This window comes from Rhinoraja longicauda, chromosome 2, assembly GCF_053455715.1.
Source record: "Rhinoraja longicauda isolate Sanriku21f chromosome 2, sRhiLon1.1, whole genome shotgun sequence".
In the NCBI taxonomy this organism is placed as follows: domain Eukaryota; kingdom Metazoa; phylum Chordata; class Chondrichthyes; order Rajiformes; family Arhynchobatidae; genus Rhinoraja; species Rhinoraja longicauda.
In genome coordinates, this window is record NC_135954.1 from 46,796,662 (window position 1) to 46,814,370 (window position 17,709).

A 17,709-nucleotide genomic window follows, 5' to 3' on the forward strand; every position below is an offset into this window, starting at 1 on the left:
AGGTGCCTTGGTGAGGTAACATGCGAGTCTTTGGCTCAAGAGTCTTCAGCTCAAGAATCTTCGTCGAGGAGGCTGAGACAAGGAGGCTACACTTGAATCGGTTGTGTGTTTAATTTAATTTAAATATTTAAACATGATGGCAGGAATGTTATTGCAGTGCATTTGTTGCAGGATGTGGGAAGTCAGGGGCACTGCTGCTGTCACTGACCACTGCACCTGTGGGAACTGTGTCCAGATGCAGCTCCTCAAGGACCGAGTTAAGGAACTGGAGCAGCAGCTGGATGTCCTGCAGTCCATCCAGGAAGACGAAAGCTTCCTGGACAGGACCTACTGTTGGGTCGTCACTCCAAGAGTGCAGGAGGAGTGATGGTTAGAGATGGAAAGAAAGGGGATGAAGCGAGTGCAGGAGACCTCGGTGGAAGTAACTCTTGAAAACAGTTACGCTCTCTTGGGAGCTGTCAGGGAAGACGGTGCTTCCAGTCCGAGTGGCGGACAGGTCTGTGACCCAAATCCTAGCGCTTAGACTCGACTGGCGAGACCAATGTCAGGCAGAGCCATAGTGATGGGTGCCTCCAGTGTCCGAGGTGTGGACAGGAGATTCTGTGGCGACAGGCGGGCCTCAAGGATGGTGTGTTGCCTCCCTGGTGCCAGGGTCTAAGACACCTCAGACCGACTTAAGAACATCCTTGTGAGGGAAGGTGAACAACAAGTAGTTGTGCATGTAGGCACAAATGACGGAGGTAAGAAGAGGAAGGAGGTTCTGTAACGTAAGTATAGAGAACTAGGTAGGAGGCTGAAAAGCAGGACTTCTAGGGTGGTTATCTCTGGGTTGCTTCTAGTGCCTCGTGCAAGTGAGGGTTGGAACAGGGAGATCGGGGATTTGAATGTGTGGCTGAGAAGTTGGTGCAGGGGACAGGGATTTAGATTTTGTAGATCACTGGAATCTCTTCTGGGGCAGGGGTGACCAGTACAAAAGGGACGGGTTGCACCTTAATTGGAAGGGGACCGACATTCTGGCAGGCAGGTTTGCTAGTGCTACACGGGTGGATTTAAACTAAAACGTGCGGCATTGGAGTCAACAACGTGGACGCGTATCCGTGCAGCTAATGGAAAGGAGAGTGCAGGAACGGTCACGTTTAAACTAACAGGGCAGGAGGATGCGATCCAATGCAAGGAGACAGAAGCAAAAGGTAGAAGGGAGATAAGAAAAACTAAACTGAAAGCTTTGTGCCTTAATATGAGGAGCATTCGAAATAAGGTGGATGAATTGAATGCGCAGTTACTAGTTAAGGGATATGATATAGTTGGAATTACAAGGACTGGCTGCAGGGTGACCAAGGCTGCGAGCTAAACATGTAGAGGTACAGGTGCTCCCCGGCTTACGATGCTTCGACTTGCGATAGTTCGAATTTGCGATGGTGCAAACGGCAGTGACCCGTAGCGAGCCGCAGCTCGCTTCCGACCACGTGATCGCGTGTATTAAATGCATTTCCAATGGGTTTCTCAGAACGGAACCCCATCGTAAGCCAAGGAGCACCTGTATTCGATATTCAGGAAGGATAGACAGAAAGGAAGATGTGGTGGGGTGGCATTGCTGGTTAAAGTGGAGATTAATGCAATAGCAAGGAGAGACATTAGCTTGGATGCTGTAGAATCGGCATGGGTAGAACTGCGAAATAGCCAAGGGCAGAAAATGCTTGTTGGAGTGGTATACAGACCACCAAGCAGCAGCAGGGAGGTTGGGGATAGCAGCAAGCAGGAAATTAGAGATGCGTGTAGCAAAGGTACAGCGGTATCATGGGTGACTTTAATCTACATACAGATTGGGCCAGCCAAATTGGTAACAGTGGCTAGGAGGAGGATTTCCTGGAATGTATATGGGATGGGTTTTTAAATGAATATGTAGAGCAACCGACTAAAGGGCAGGCCATCGTAGACTGGGTATTGTGTAATGAGGAAGGATTAGTCAGGGATCTTGTTGTGCAAGGCTCCTTGGGCAACAGTGACTATAATATGGTGGAATTCTGCATTAGGATGGAGAGTGACACAGTTAATTCAGACACCAGGGTCCTAAACTTGAATAAAGGAGACTTTGAAGGCATGAGATGGGAATTGGCTAGGATAGACTGGCAAATTATTATACTTAAAGGGTTGACAGTGGAGATGCAATGGCAAAGATTTAAAGACTGAAGAGGTATGTAAATTGGCCGGAAGAAGTGGCAAACCAGAGGACTGGGAGTAATTTAGAACTCAACAGAGGAGGAAAAATGGTTTAATTAAGAGGGGGAAAAAAGGGCATGAAAGAAAGCTTGTGGAGAATATAAAAACCGACTGTAAAAGGTATGAAAAAAGGAAAAGATTAGTGAAGCCGAATGTGGGAGCCTTACAGTCAGAGACAGGTGAATTTATTACTGCAGTTAAACGAGTACTTTGGTTCAGTCTTCACTAAGGAAGACACAAACAATCTCCCGGAAATACTCAGGGACCGAGGATCTAGTGGGTGGGAGGAACTGAAGGGAATCCACATTAGTCAGAAAATGGTGTTAGGTAAACTGTTGGGATTGAAGGCAGATAAATCCCCAGGGTCTGATGGTCTGCATCCCTCAATGAGGTGGCCCTAGAAATTGTGGATGCATTGGTGATCATTCTTCAATGTTCTCTCGACTCTGGATCAGTTCCTGTGGACTGGAGGGTTTTAAAACTCCACTTTTTAAGAAAGGAGGGAGAGAGAAAACGGGGAATTATTGACCAGTTAGCCTTGCATCGGTAGTGGGGAAGATGCTGAATTTGATTATTAAAGATGTTATAGCAATGCATTTGGAAAGCAGTGATGGGATCGATCAAAGTCAGCATGGATTTATGAAGGGGAAATCATGCTTGACTAATCTTTTGGAATATTTTGAGGATGTAACAAGTAGAATTGATAAGGGGGAGCCAGTGGATGTGGTGTATCTGGACTTTCAAAAATCTTTTGACAAGGTCCCACACAAGAGATTAGTGTGCAAAATTAGAGCACATGGTATTGGGGTAGGGTATTGACATGGATAGAGAGCCGGTTGGCAGACAGGAAGCAAAGAGTAGGAATTAACGGGTCCTTTTCAGAATGGCAGGCAGTGACTAGTGGGGTGCCGCAAGGCCCGGTGCTGGGACCCCATTTGTTTACAATATATATTAACGATTTAGACGACGGAATTAAATGTACCATCTCCAGGTTTGCGGATGACACAAAGCTGAGTGGCAGTGTTAGCAGCGAGGAGGATACTATGAGGCTGCAGGGTGACTTGGATAGGTTGTGTGAATGGGCAGAAGCATTGCAGATGAAGTATAATGTGGATAAATATGAGGTTATCCACTTTGGTGGGAAGAACAGCAAGGTAGATTATTATCTGAATGGTGTCAGATTAGGAGAAGGGGAGGTACAATGAGACCTGGGTGTGCTTGTACATCAGTCACTGAAAGTAAGCATGCAGGTACAGCAGGCAGTGAAGAAAGCCAATTGTATGTTGGCCTTAATTGCGAGAGGATTTGAGTTCAGGAGCAAGGAGATCCTACAGCAGTTGTACAGGGCCCTGGTGAGACTGCACTTGGAGTTTGGTGTGCAATTTCGGTCTAGTTCGTGGAAGGACATCTATATACTAAAACTCTCGTTTGTTTGTTTGTTTGTTCCTGAACTACAGCCAAAACTGTGCACGATAGCGCGACAATTTTAGGCCCACCTTACTCACCGTGGTCCCTTTGGTGCTAATGGAAGAAGTTTCATTGAAAACGGTGTTATAGTTTTAAAGTTATTCACATTTTTAAAACGATCTCCTAGGGAGGGAGGGGAGAGGGAGGGTGGGAGGGAGGGAGGGGGATGAGGTGGATAAGGGGGGTTGAGGGGGATGGAGTGGGGGGAGGAGGGGAAGGGGGGTATGGCAGGGGGGGAGGGGAGGGGAGGAGGGAGGGGGAGGGATGAGGGGGAGGGGGGGAGGAGAGGGTGCTGCATCAATGCAGGAGAGGTTTGGGCCCAACGGGTCCACTTGGTCTAGTTATTATTATTGGGGGATGCAGCGTAGGTTCACCAGGTTAATTCCCGGGACGATGAGAGTGACATATGATGAAATAATGTGTCGACTGGGCTTGTATTCGCTGGAATTTAGACGGATGAGAGGGAATCTTATAGAAACATATAACATTCTTAAAAGATTGGACAGGGTAGATGCAGGAAAAATGTTCTCGATGTTCGGGAAGTCCAGAACCAGGGGTCACAGTTTAAGAGGGAGAGAGAAAACGGGTAATTATAGACCAGTTAGTCTGACATCAGTGGTGGGGAAGATGCTGGAGTCAATTATAAAAGACGAAATTGCTGAGCATTTGGATAGCAGTAACAGGATCATTCCGAGTCAGCATGGATTTACGAAGGGGAAATCATGCTTGACAAATCTACTGGAATTTTTTGAGGATGTAACTAGGAAAATTGACAGGGGAGAGTCAGTGGATGTGGTATACCTCGACTTTCAGAAAGCCTTCGACAAGGTCCCACATAGGAGATTAGTGGGCAAAATTAGAGCACATGGTATTGGGGGTAGGGTACTGACATGGATAGAAAATTGGTTGACAGACAGAAAGCAAAGAGTGGGGATAAATGGGTCCCTTTCGGAATGGCAGGCAGTGACCAGTGAGGTACCGCAAGGTTCGGTGCTGGGACCCCAGCTATTTATGATATACATTAATGACTTAGATGAAGGGATTAAAAGTACCATTAGCAAATTTGCAGATGATACTAAGCTGGGTGGTAGTGTGAATTGTGAGGAAGATGCAATAAGGCTGCAGGGTGACTTGGACAGGTTGTGTGAGTGGGCGGATACATGGCAGATGCAGTTTAATGTAGATAAGTGTGAGGTTATTCACTTTGGAAGTAAGAATAGAAAGGCAGATTATTATCTGAATGGTGTCAAGTTGGGAAGAGGGGATGTTCAACGAGATCTGGGTGTCCTAGTGCATCAATCACTGAAAGGAAGCATGCAGGTACAGCAGGCAGTGAAGAAAGCCAATGGAATGTTGGCCTTCATAACAAGAGGAGTTGTGTATAGGAGCAAAGAGGTCCTTCTACAGTTGTACCGGGCCCTGGTGAGACCGCACCTGGAGTACTGTGTGCAGTTTTGGTCTCCAAATTTGAGGAAGGATATTCTTGCTATTGAGGGCGTGCAGCGTAGGTTCACTAGGTTAATTCCCGGAATGGCGGGACTGTTGTATGTTGAAAGGCTGGAGCAATTAGGCTTGTATACACTGGAATTTAGAAGGATGAGGGGGGATCTTATTGAAACATATGAGATAATTAGGGGATTGGACACATAAGAGGCAGGAAACATGTTCCCAATGTTGGGGGAGTCCAGAACAAGGGGCCACAGTTTAAGAATAAGGGGTAGGCCATTTAGAACGGAGATGAGGAAGAACTTTTTCAGTCAGAGAATGGTGAAGGTGTGGAATTCTCTGCCTCAGAAGGCAGTGGAGGCCAGTTCGTTGGATGCTTTCAAGAGAGAGCTGGATAGAGCTCTTAAGGATAGCGGAGTGAGGGGGTATGGGGAGAAGGCAGGAACGGGGTACTGATTATCATATCATATCATCATATATATACAGCCAGAAACAGGCCTTGTCGGCCCTCCAAGTCCGTGCCGCCCAGTGATCCCCGTACATTAACACTATCCTACACACACTAGGGACAATTTTTTAAAAAACATTTACCCAGCCAATTAACCTACATACCTGTACGTCTTTGGAGTGTGGGAGGAAACCGAAGATCTCGGAGAAAACCCACGCAGGTCACGGGGAGAACGTACAAACTCCTTACAGTGCAGCACCCGTAGTCAGGATCGAACCTGAGTCTCCGGCGCTGCATTCGCTGTAAAGCAGCAACTCTACTGCTGCGCTACCGTGCCGCCCTTGAGAGTGATCAGCCATGATCGCATTTAATGGCGGTGCTGGCTCGAAGGGCTGAATGGCCTACTCCTGCACCTATTGTCTATTGTCTAAGAATAAAGGGTGGAGCATTTAGGACTGAGATGAGGAAAACCTTTTACCCAGAGAATTGAGAATCGGTGGAATTCTCTGCCACAGAAGGCAGTGGATGCCAATTCACTGGATGTTGTCAAGAGAGAGTTAGATTTAGCTCTTGGGGCTAAGGGAATTCAGGGATATGGGAAATAGCCGGAATGGGGTACTGATTTTGAGTGATCAGCCATGAACATATTTGAATGGTGGTGCTGGCTTGAAGGGCCGAATGGCTTACTCCTGCACCTATTTTCTATTTTTCTATGTTTTGATAATAATACCATAAGCTATATACCATCGTCAACATTTGATTCAATCAACATGTAGAATGTTGTGGTTTTTTAAAATTATTATCAAAAAATGTATTCAATTATTTAAAAACAATATTTACAATACAATAAAACAAAACACAACCCACCACCAGAATACAATACAAACAAATTTACCAAATGAAACTATTATACAACTATATTACAATCCCTATCCAGGATGCATCCAATCCCCGTGGTGCCCAGCGGTCCCGGAAATCCCCCAGGGTGCCCGTGGACAGCGCATAGTCCCTCTCCAACACCACCCGGGCACGGACGTAACCCCGGAAAAGGGGCAGGCAGTTGGCTCGGGCAGAGCCTAGAATGTTGTGGTTGGTATATTATAGCAGCTGGTATGGGAACATCAAACATAATGGACAAGTCTTGTCCACAAAGAAGCACAGTACATTGCTTCTACTTGTTTTATGATGAACGGTATAGCACTTCAGCAGTGATATTGTGTTTTCCATGACTCAATCTCTACATTAGGGCTTAGCTGACTGAGCACTACTGGCGATCACTTTGACAAGTTAACGTTCAGTTACAGTAAACAGCCAACTCCACTCAAAATCTTCACATTCTTGTTTCTGAATCAGAGAGTGGTGCAGAGACACTGTCATCCAAAGAATGTGCCACATTTCTCTTGGTATACAGTTTGTAAAACTGACTAGAAAATAAGAGCTTACTTTGCAGAAGCACAATAATCATTGCAGTTTAATTGAGATGAACAGGTCATTACAAGACTGATTACAGTTTGTTCAATGCATACATATATAGATTATTTTAATCAATGCATTTTTATTTTTCTGGTTGACATTACTTTGCCCTTCACTAGCTGAACAATCCATTTTATTTCTACCTATTTACTGTCCTAATTGCTTTACTTTAAAAATAATTTAAAAGAAATTAAACAATTCTGTGTTTAATTTCTAAATCCCTACCTATTACTTTTATAGCTCCATGACCAATTTTAACAATTCTAATTATTTCTGGAAAACAAAATATTTTTATTGGCTGCAAACCTCGCTGAAAACTAATTTTCCAGTTGCTTCAAATCAAACTTCAGAAAGTTAATCTTCGGCTTTGTCAAATCTACAAGGATCAAGTAAGGTTCAACTTTATACTCTCTTATGCTGGGATGTAAAACAGTAAATTAATTGGTAATCCACAGTTCATACAAATAGAAATAATTTTATATTACTTGGAAGGTTTACATTTGTTTTCAACGTTTTAAAATATACATTATCTTGCAATTATAAGGGTAACAGATTCTTTCCATAAACATTATATTGAGAGATTTTTAATATTCATAAAAGCATCTTCAGCTATTACGCACAATGTGGTTTATGACAAAAAGAATACAAATATATACAGAAAAACATGACGCCAGAAAAGCCACTTGGATTTTAAATTTTATTTTAACTGAATGATTAAGTATTATACGATACGATACGATAAACTTTATTCATTCCCTCGGGGGAAATTGGTCTGCCGGCAGTCACAACACACAAGGTACACAGAAACTGGAAATTAAAAGTGAAAACAAAAAGAAAAGACCAGCGACATTTGGCTGGCTGCCATGTGCACAGCGCCTTCACTGGAACAAATGAACAAACTACCAAACAAACGCAGATTTATCCATTGGGCAGAAGATTCTAAACTAGAGTGCCACCCCCTCCCCCAGACCAGGTCCCCCTTTGTTCTCCCACCGTCCCTCATGGTGGTCCCCCCCACGTCGGGTCCGCATTGTCTTCCACCCACCCCCCCCCCCCCCCAATGTATATTCTCCAATGTTTATGAACAATTAAGAAGACAAATAATCAAAAAAATGATTTTCAGAATTATTACCTGGGGCTCAAAATGCAATTAAGCAATACCTGATATTAATTTTGTGATATAAAACTGAGCAGTACCTTGTCACTAGAACTAATTTTATTATCTCATGATATCATTTTGCTGTTCAGATAGCATTCATTGATTATAAGATGGGAGGAGATTGGGTTAATTAACAAATTCAAAATAGATGGATTCCCTTTAAAAAATAATAACCTTGGGACATAAATTGAGACGTGGCATTAATCACATGCAGCGTGATTGTGAGGAAAACGATAGCTTGCATCAGCTTTCCCATAACACTCGTATCTTTTTCTTCTGTGTTTGATGTAAACTAATCATTCGAGATTGATTACTATGATTTGTTAGCAATACCTTTAAATTCTATCTTCTGATGATCAGGATGGCAGAAGGTCAATCAATTATACTTTGTCAATTTTATCACGTATTATATCCTGTGTTGCTGTGACCAACAATAACTTATATTGACATAGAATCTTTAGCACAACAAAAATATTCCTAGTTACTTTAAAATAACATTATCAAACATAAAAGGTGACAATCCATGTGAGGAGACCTGGGGACATTTGCTGAAATCTTAATCAAATAGTTAGATTGATAAAATTGTATAAAATTATGAGAGACATAAAGAGTGTAGACAGTCAGAACCCTTTTCCCAGGATGGAAATGACAGCAGCTACAGGGCATAGTTTTAAGGAGAGAGGTGCAAAATTTAAATGAGTGCACAGAAGGTGGCATGGTAACACAGCGGTAGATTTGCTACCTTACAGCGCCAGAGACCCAGGTTCGATCCTGACTACAGGTGCTGTCTGTATGTAGTTTGCATGTTCTTTATGACCTGCATCGGTTTTCTCCGGGTGCTCTAATTTCCCCTAAATTCCAAAGATGTACTGGTTTGTAAGTTAATTGGCTTGGTAAAATTGTAAATTGTCCCCAGTGTGTGCAGAATAGTGTTAGTCTGTGGGGATTGCTGGTCGGCAGGGACTCGGTGGGCTGAAGACCTTGTTCCTGTGCCGTACTATTTTACATTCTAAAAAGGAGGAAACTGAAGTCAAGGTAGTGAAATCTTAGGACTGCTCTACAAATGCTTAGTGTCTCAGCAACAAAAGACTTAATGATAGAATTAGTAAATTCTGCTTTAATCAAGACGTCAGAATTTAAGGATGTTAATATTACTAAGATGTTGTACGTGGTCAGAATCTTTTCCCAGGATGGAAATGGCAAAAACTCCAGGGCATAACTTTAAGGTGAGAGGAGCAAAGTTTAAAAAAGTGCACAGAGGGTGGTCGGTGCTTGGAACGTCCTGCCAGGGTTGATGGTGGAGGCAGATATTATGGTAGTGAAGGTATGAAAGGGATTTGGAAATGAGGTAGAAATTACTTAACAACCAATCTGTTGTTCAACCAAGAGCCAATGAAAGTTTGGGGGAGTAAATGTGACTTTTAAAAAATAAAATAAAACAATGAGCATACAAAAAGGTAGCCATGACGGGAAATCTGAATAGCTGCAGGTATACAGGAAAACAAATTACAATTTTGACATGTAGCCTTTAAAATGTTGTTACACGTGTTGTAATTGAGGTTTGTTCAAGGCATAGGTTGCAACCCAAGATGCTAAGCCCACATAAATGTTGATCATATAAATCAAACTGTCAGGATTAGTTTTATTGTAATTAACTGATGAATGATTAGTTTGCTAGTAAATCCCAACTAGTTAGCATGATACACTATATTAGCTTGAAGCTGGTTAATCAGTCAGTTTCTTTGAGAAATTTTCTCCTCGCAGCTTAGTAAAAATGGGGTGGTACAATGACTTGATAAGTTTTACTCTGCAAATGGAAAGGCAGAAGGGAAAATCGGAAGTGTCAGTATTACAGTATAGCAAAGGGGATTACAGAGGCATGAGGCAGGAGCTGGCCAAAATTGACTGGAAGGAGGCCCTAGCAGGGAAGACGGTAGAACAGCAATGGCAGGTATTCCTGGGAATAATGCAGAGGTTGCAGGATCAATTTATCCCAAAGAGGCGGAAAGACTCTAAGGGGAGTAAGAGACACCTGTGGCTGACAAGGGAAGTCAAGGACAGCATAAAAATTAAGGAGAGGAAGTATAACATAGCAAAGAAGAGTGGGAAGACAGAGGATTGGGACTTTTAAAGAGCAACAAAAGTTAACTAAAAAGGCAATACGGGGAGAAAAGATGAGGTACGAGGGTAAACTAGCCAATAATATAAAGGAGGATAGCAAAAGTTTTTTTAGGTACGTGAAGAGGAAAAAAATAGTCAAGGCAAATGTGGGTCCCTTGAAGACAGAAGCAGGGGAATTTATTATGGGGAACAAATAAATGGCAGACGAGTTAAACCGTTACTTTGGATCTGTCTTCACTGAGGAAGATACACACAATCTCCCAAATGTTCTAGGGGCCGGAGAACCTAGGGTGATGGAGGAACTAAAGGAAATCCACATTAGGCAGGAAATGGTTTTGGGTAGACTGATGGGACTGAAGGCTGATAAATCCCCAGGGCCTGATGGTCTGCATCCCAGGGTACTTAAGGAGGTGGCTCTAGAAATAGTGGAAGCATTGGAGATCATTTTTCAATGTTCTATAGATTCAGGATCAGTTCCTGTGGATTGGAGGATAGCAAATGTTATCCCACTTTTTAAAGAAAGGAGGGAGAGAGAAAACGGGTAATTATAGACCAGTTAGTCTGACATCAGTGGTGGGGAAGATGCTGGAGTCAATTATAAAAGACGAAATTGCTGAGCATTTGGATAGCAGTAACAGGATCATTCCGAGTCAGCATGGATTTACGAAGGGGAAATCATGCTTGACAAATCTACTGGAATTTTTTGAGGATGTAACTAGGAAAATTGACAGGGAAGAGTCAGTGGATGTGGTGTACCTCGACTTTCAGAAAGCCTTCGACAAGGTCCCACATAGGAGATTAGTGGGCAAAATTAGAGCACATGGTATTGGGGGTAGGGTACTGACATGGATAGAAAATTGGTTGACAGACAGAAAGCAAAGAGTGGGGATAAATGGGTCCTATTCGGAATGGCAGGCAGTGACCAGTGGGGTACCGCAAGGTTCTGTGCTGGGACCCCAGCTATTTACGATATACATTAATGACTTAGATGAAGGGATTAAAAGTACCATTAGCAAATTTGCAGATGATACTAAGCTGGGGGGTAGATGCAATTGTGAGGAAGATGCAATAAGGCTGCAGGGTGCAGGGTGATTTGGACAGGTTGTGTGAGTGGGCGGATACATGGCAGATGCAGTTTAATGTAGATAAGTGTGAGGTTATTCACTTTGGAAGTAAGAATAGAACGGCAGATTATTATCTGAATGGTGTCAAGTTAGGAAGAGGGGATGTTCAACGAGATCTGGGTGTCCTAGTGCATCAGTCACTGAAAGGAAGCATGCAGGTACAGCAGGCAGTGAAGAAAGCCAATGGAATGTTGGCCTTCATAACAAGAGGAGTTGAGTATAGGAGCAAAGAGGTCTTTCTACAGTTGTACCGGGCCCTGGTGAGACCGCACCTGGAGTACTGTGTGCAGTTTTGGTCTCCAAATTTGAGGAAGGATATTCTTGCTATTGAGGGCGTGCAGCGTAGGTTCACTAGGTTAATTCCCGGAATGGCGGGACTGTCGTATGTTGAAAGGCTGGAGCAATTAGGCTTGTATACACTGGAATTTAGAAGGATGAGGGGGGATCTTATTGAAACATATAAGATAATTAGGGGATTGGACACATTAGAGGCAGGAAACATGTTCCCAATGTTGGGGGAGTCCAGAACAAGGGGCCACAGTTTAAGAATAAGGGGTAGGCCATTTAGAACGGAGATGAGGAAGAACTTTTTCAGTCAGAGAGTGGTGAAGGTGTGGAATTCTCTGCCTCAGAAGGCAGTGGAGGCCTGTTCGTTGGATGTTTTCAAGAGAGAGCTGGATAGAGCTCTTAAGGATAGCGGAGTGAGGAGGTATGGGGAGAAGGCAGGAACGGGGTACTGATTGAGAGTGATCAGCCATGATCGCATTGAATGGCGGTGCTGGCTCGAAGGGCTGAATGGCCTACTCCTGCACCTATTGTCTATTGTCTATTGACTTAGCAGTAGAGTTGCTTCCTTGCAGCACCAGAGATTCGGGTTCGATCCTGACAATGGGTGCTGTCTGTACAGAGTTTATATGTTCGGCCTGTGACCACGTGGGTTTTCTCCGGGTGCTCTGGTTTCCTCCCACACTACAGGTTTGCAGATTAATTGCGTTTGATAAAAAATATAAATTCTCCCTGGTGCTCATGTATGGAGGTGTTCACTGGTCAGCTTGGACTCAATGGGCCGAAGGGCCTGTTTCCACGCTGCATCTCTGAAGAAAAACACAAATCATCAAGTTGGGGCAATGATGGATTGAGCTGCATGGAATAGGAACAAAATGTCTACTTTTGGTACACAAGGGAAAAATTGTACAAGATTCCATCTCCTGACTCAATAACAGTGATCAACAGACATTGGCAAAGGCTGTTTTAGTTGTGATGCCCTCATAGAAAAATAGTAGAGACACGAGAGACTGCAGATGCTAGAACCTGGAGTAACGAATAGGTTAGATACAAAATGCTGGAGTAACTCAGCAGGTCAGGCAGCATCTCTGTAGAAAATGGATAGGTGAGGTTTCAGATCGGAACCTTTCAGTTGTAAACAGGTTGTTTGTTGAGACAAAATAGATTGCTGACGTTGGTTGGGCCACACTTACAGAATGGTGCATTGTTCTGAAATGCTCATTACAAAATGGAGATGGAAATAATGGAGAAGTGTTCAAAAGAATTACCAGGATGTTGTAAGAACTATGAATATATAACTGTTGGAAAGGTCATACAAAAATATACAAAGATAATCTGAATGTTGTCTTTAAAATTATGAAAGGGTTAATCTGTTAGATGTAGTAATAATGTTACCATTTTAGTGGAAGGCTCATAGAAAGAAAGTAGATTACAGTAAATTAATTTAGTAAGTCAGGAGAATTGGTTTTAAGGGATGGTGAGAATGTGGAATTCGTTTGCAAAGAATAATTGCAAGTCATTCTCACCAACCCATAAAAGGGAGACTTGGATAATACATGATAGAGAACAAAACAAAAGGGAATGTTAACATGAAAGTAAGGTTGGAGGAGGATTGTTTAGATGATAAAGTTTGACTTGTGCCTTTTACTCCAGAAGGCCTGTTCCTGAACTGTAAAATTCTCCATGTTAGATATAGCTCTTAGGGCTAACAGAATCGGGGGATATGGGGAGAAAGCATGAACAGGTTACTGATTTTGGATGATCAATCATGATCATATTGAACGGCGGTGCTGGCTCAAAGGGCCGAATGGCCTACTCGTGCATCTATTTTCTATGTTTTTATGTTTCTTCATTGAAATGAATATTTGCCTTATATTTAGAACTAGACACTGGTGAGAAGTGCACTAGCAAAATAAGTTAGTGCAATAATAAATATTTGGCTTCAAACTCCTTGAATGTTCAATCGTAGTATAAAACGCTCTCCAGTTGAGTGCCCCGCCAAAGTATCTGAGGACCAAGGAGGCTCCGTGAACTTCCTGAAACTAGGAGGTGCCCATGCACTGATGTCTTAACAATAATTTACATTTTATCCTGACAAACTAGGCCTATCACCACACCTGATACAAACTTTAATAAGACAGGCACCGTGGTGCAGCGGCAGAGCTGCTGCCTTACAGCACCGGACACCCAGGTTCAATCTTGACTACGGGTGCTGTCTGTACGGAGTTTGTACATTCTCCCTGTGACCACCTGGGTTTTTCCTAGGTGCTCTGGTTTCCTCCCACAATCCAAAGACGTACAGGTTTGCAGGATAATTGCCTTCAGTAAAATTGTAAATTGTCCCTATTGTATAGGATAGGGCTAGTGTACAGGGTGATTGCTGGTCGGCACGGACCCAGTGTGCCGAAGGGCTGGTTCCCATGGAGTATCTCTGAAGTCTAATGTCTAAAGAGCAAGCCTAAAATGGACATGAGAATTTTGATAAAGTGATTATCTATAGACTTAGGACTGGATCAATAGTTATTTTATTCATTTATGTGATGTGAGATAATCTGGTAAATTCTTCTGTAATTAATATTCTTCCCTCATTGATTAAAATGAACCATGACGATCCTCATAAGTAACTTGACACAGTCATAAAGAAAGGTGATATGTCTCAAAATCAGATGATCTGTGGTTTGAAGGGGAAGTAAGAAGTGAAGGGATCACCATGTTACTGCTGCTCGAGGTGGGAGAGGGCATGCATTTCAGGAGCAATTGGGTTGATTCCCTGCAGTGTGTTTTATAGAAGGTACTCCTTCATTTGCATGCACATGCACAACCTACCAGAAAACATTGGGGGCAGATTGGGGTGAAGCCTCCACTCTCCAAAAGGTCGGAAGAAAGGTCCCAATACGAAATGTTGCCTATCCATGTCCGCCAGAGATGCTGCCTGACCCGCTGAGTTACCCCAGCACATTGTGTTTCACTCAAAATTCCAGCATCTGCCGTTCCTTGTGTCTCCCAAAAATATTTCCATGCTCGCTGTATCTCATTTACCCAGATCATAGCCTAATTCTTGACATTCTGCTGCATTCTGATGGACTCAAGCCAGGAATAGATTTGAGCCCTCTGGACCTGCGGGACTGGTAACTTGTACTATATTGTTAACATTATCGCTCAAAGTTGCAATGGTAGATTTAATAAGTAAATATTTGATACAGCTGTGACACTCCTCTACTTGAATGGATTCAAGCCTCACTTAACAAACTGATTTAATACTCTCGATCTACACTTGAGTATGATACTGAAATTGTTATTTGCACTGCCAATTGCTGCCTTTTAGATGAAACATCAGATTGCTAACATAATAGAGATTAAAATCTCACCATTATTGAAGAACAACAGTGGAGTTATAATAGTCTTGTAGTTAATATTTATCCTTTGGTCAATATTACCAAATCAAATTAACTGGCTATGTACCACTTGCTTGAAGCAAGTACAATTTATGTTTGCATGGTAAACAATAGTGATTGCATTTCAAAAGCAATTATTAGCTTTGACATCCTGAGGACACAAGAAATTTATAAAAATAAAAATTCCTCCTTTGATCTAGACGGTGTACCTCCTACATTTCCCCCTCTTCAGCCAAATGCAAGAAGGCAAACAATTAGCCCCCAAAATAAGGTATTCCATGGACAAATACAGTCTGAAGGCGAAAAAAGAAATGATTTGAATTTTGAAAGAACTTTATGTTTTTTATGGTATATCACACTCAACTGACCAGATCTATTTTGTTGGTGTTTGTTAAAAAATGCCTTTGTTCCTCTTCAATTTACTCATTATAAAATCACGCCATGGAATTTATAATGTTAAGTTAGACAGCTGGAGACCTTAATTTAATATCTGAACATTTTTATAGAATAAAACTGCTGTCTAGTCAGTAGTTGTTCCTGAGCGTGTGAGGCTTCAGTTCACAATCTTTTGATATATTCAGTTTGTGATCTTTTGTGGGCTGCAAAGCTGATAGAACTGCTGCCTCGCAGCACCAGAGGCCCAGGTTCAATCATCATCTCAGGTGCTGAGTGTGTGGAGTTTGCACGTTCTGTGGCCGCTTGGGTTTCATCCAGTTTCCTCCCAGGTCCCAAAGATGTGGGTCCGTAGGTTAATTAGCCTCTCCCCACAATTAGAGGTAATTTTACCATGGATGAGAAAGTGAGATAGCAGTGTTAGTGTGAATAGCTGATTGATGATCAGCATGATTTGGTGGACTGATGGAATTTAGAAGGATGAGAGGGGATCTTATAGAAACATATAAAGTTCTTAGAGAGGGTAGATGCAGGAAAAATGTTCCGGATGTTGGGGGTCCAGAACCAGGGGTCACAGTTTAAGAATAAGGGGTAGGCCATTTAGGACTGAGATGAGGAAAAAAGTTTTCACCCAGAGAGTTGTGAATCTGGTTGAATTCTCTGCCACAAGAGAGAGTTACATTTAGCTCTTAGGACTAAGGGAATCAAGGGATATGGGGAAAAAGCCAGAACGTGGTACTGATTTTGGATGATCAGCCATGATCGTATTGAATGGTGGTGCTGGCTCGAAGGCCCAAATGGCCTACTCCTGCACCCATTTTCTATGTTTCTATGTTTTCTATGTTTCTGTGTAACAGAAATGTTATGATGCTGAAACACCATATACTGCATTCTCGTAGGTCTGTATGGCTTGATTATGCTCATCTATAGTATGATTTGGCACAAAATGCTGCACTGAAACAAAGCTTTCCACTGTATCTCGGTACACATGATAATAATAAAGCAATATAGGTGTCTTTCATTGTATATCTCTAATTCCCCTTGAGAAGTTAGTATTGAGCCATTGTCATTAACCACTGCCATGCTCTGGTGAAGGTGCTCATACAGTGGTGATGGGAAGGAAGTTGCAGGATTTATGTCGCTCCAATAATGAAGGATGACTTGCCACTTGGAGGGAAGCTTGCAGGTGATGACGTTCCCATGTGTTTTCAAATTGTAGAGATTACGTGTTCAGGGGACATTGTTGCAGAAATAATCGTTCATGCCACATACAATGTACCTACATGTAAATGCCTGAAAATATATTGCATCCTATTTCAACATTAATCGCTTTTAATAACATTTCCTCGTCTTTTTTCAAACTGCAGGCAAAACGATCAATTTATTCACATCTGAGTACTCTGGCAGAATTTGCAATAGAAATGTTTGATGTTCTGGATGAAATCAATTACCAGTCATACAATGACTTTGTCTTGAGAGTTGGTAAGTAGCTGACTTGTTACTACTTTTGGTTATGTTGCTTTTTATTTAAGCTAATAAATCTTTGTATCAAAAGCTCTAAAACAAACTGTGCTGAAGACATGTTTATATAAACTCAAACATGTTTATCTGAATTGTTGGGTATTAATCACACACAGAACATTCAATGAGACTTTGAAAATCCACCTCTTTAACACAGCATAAAGTTGCACAGAAGTTATATGAAATTTAACAGCCCATCCTGTACTGAGATATAACGCAAAATATCCATGGTTGTGGATCATTCTCTACAAGATGTGGAGGACATATTATTCCAACAGAATTCCTACTGCTAACTGCTAAGCAGTGATCAAAGGAACATGTGCTTTTCAGTGTGTATGCATATGCATGTCTATGTATGTACAGTGCCTCCATAATGTTTGGGACAAAGACACATCATTTATTTATTTGTCTCTGTACTCCACAATTTCAGATTTGTAATAGAAAAAAAATCACATGTGATTAAAGTGCACATTGTCAGATTTTATTAAAGGGTATTTTTATACAATTACAGCAGTGTAATATATATACAAAGTCTCCCCATTTTAGGGCACCATAATGTTTGGGACACATGGCTTCACAGGCATTTGTAATTGTTAAGGTGCGTTTAATTGCCTCCTTAAAGCAGGTATAAGAGAGCTTTCAGCTCCTAGTCTTTCC

At 42.2% G+C, this 17,709-nt stretch overlaps 1 protein-coding gene across 1 annotated transcript in view; it reads left to right on the top strand.

Annotated features, from left to right (window-relative positions):
- The window catches only part of LOC144604254 (adenylate cyclase type 1-like), a 212,267-nt gene that overhangs the window by 184,671 nt on the left and 9,887 nt on the right, over positions 1 to 17,709 (top strand). The window contains exon 18 of the mRNA XM_078418491.1: positions 16,899 to 17,013. Within this exon, the coding sequence (XP_078274617.1) occupies positions 16,899 to 17,013 (115 nt within the window). The remainder of the gene's footprint in view (positions 1 to 16,898; positions 17,014 to 17,709) is intronic.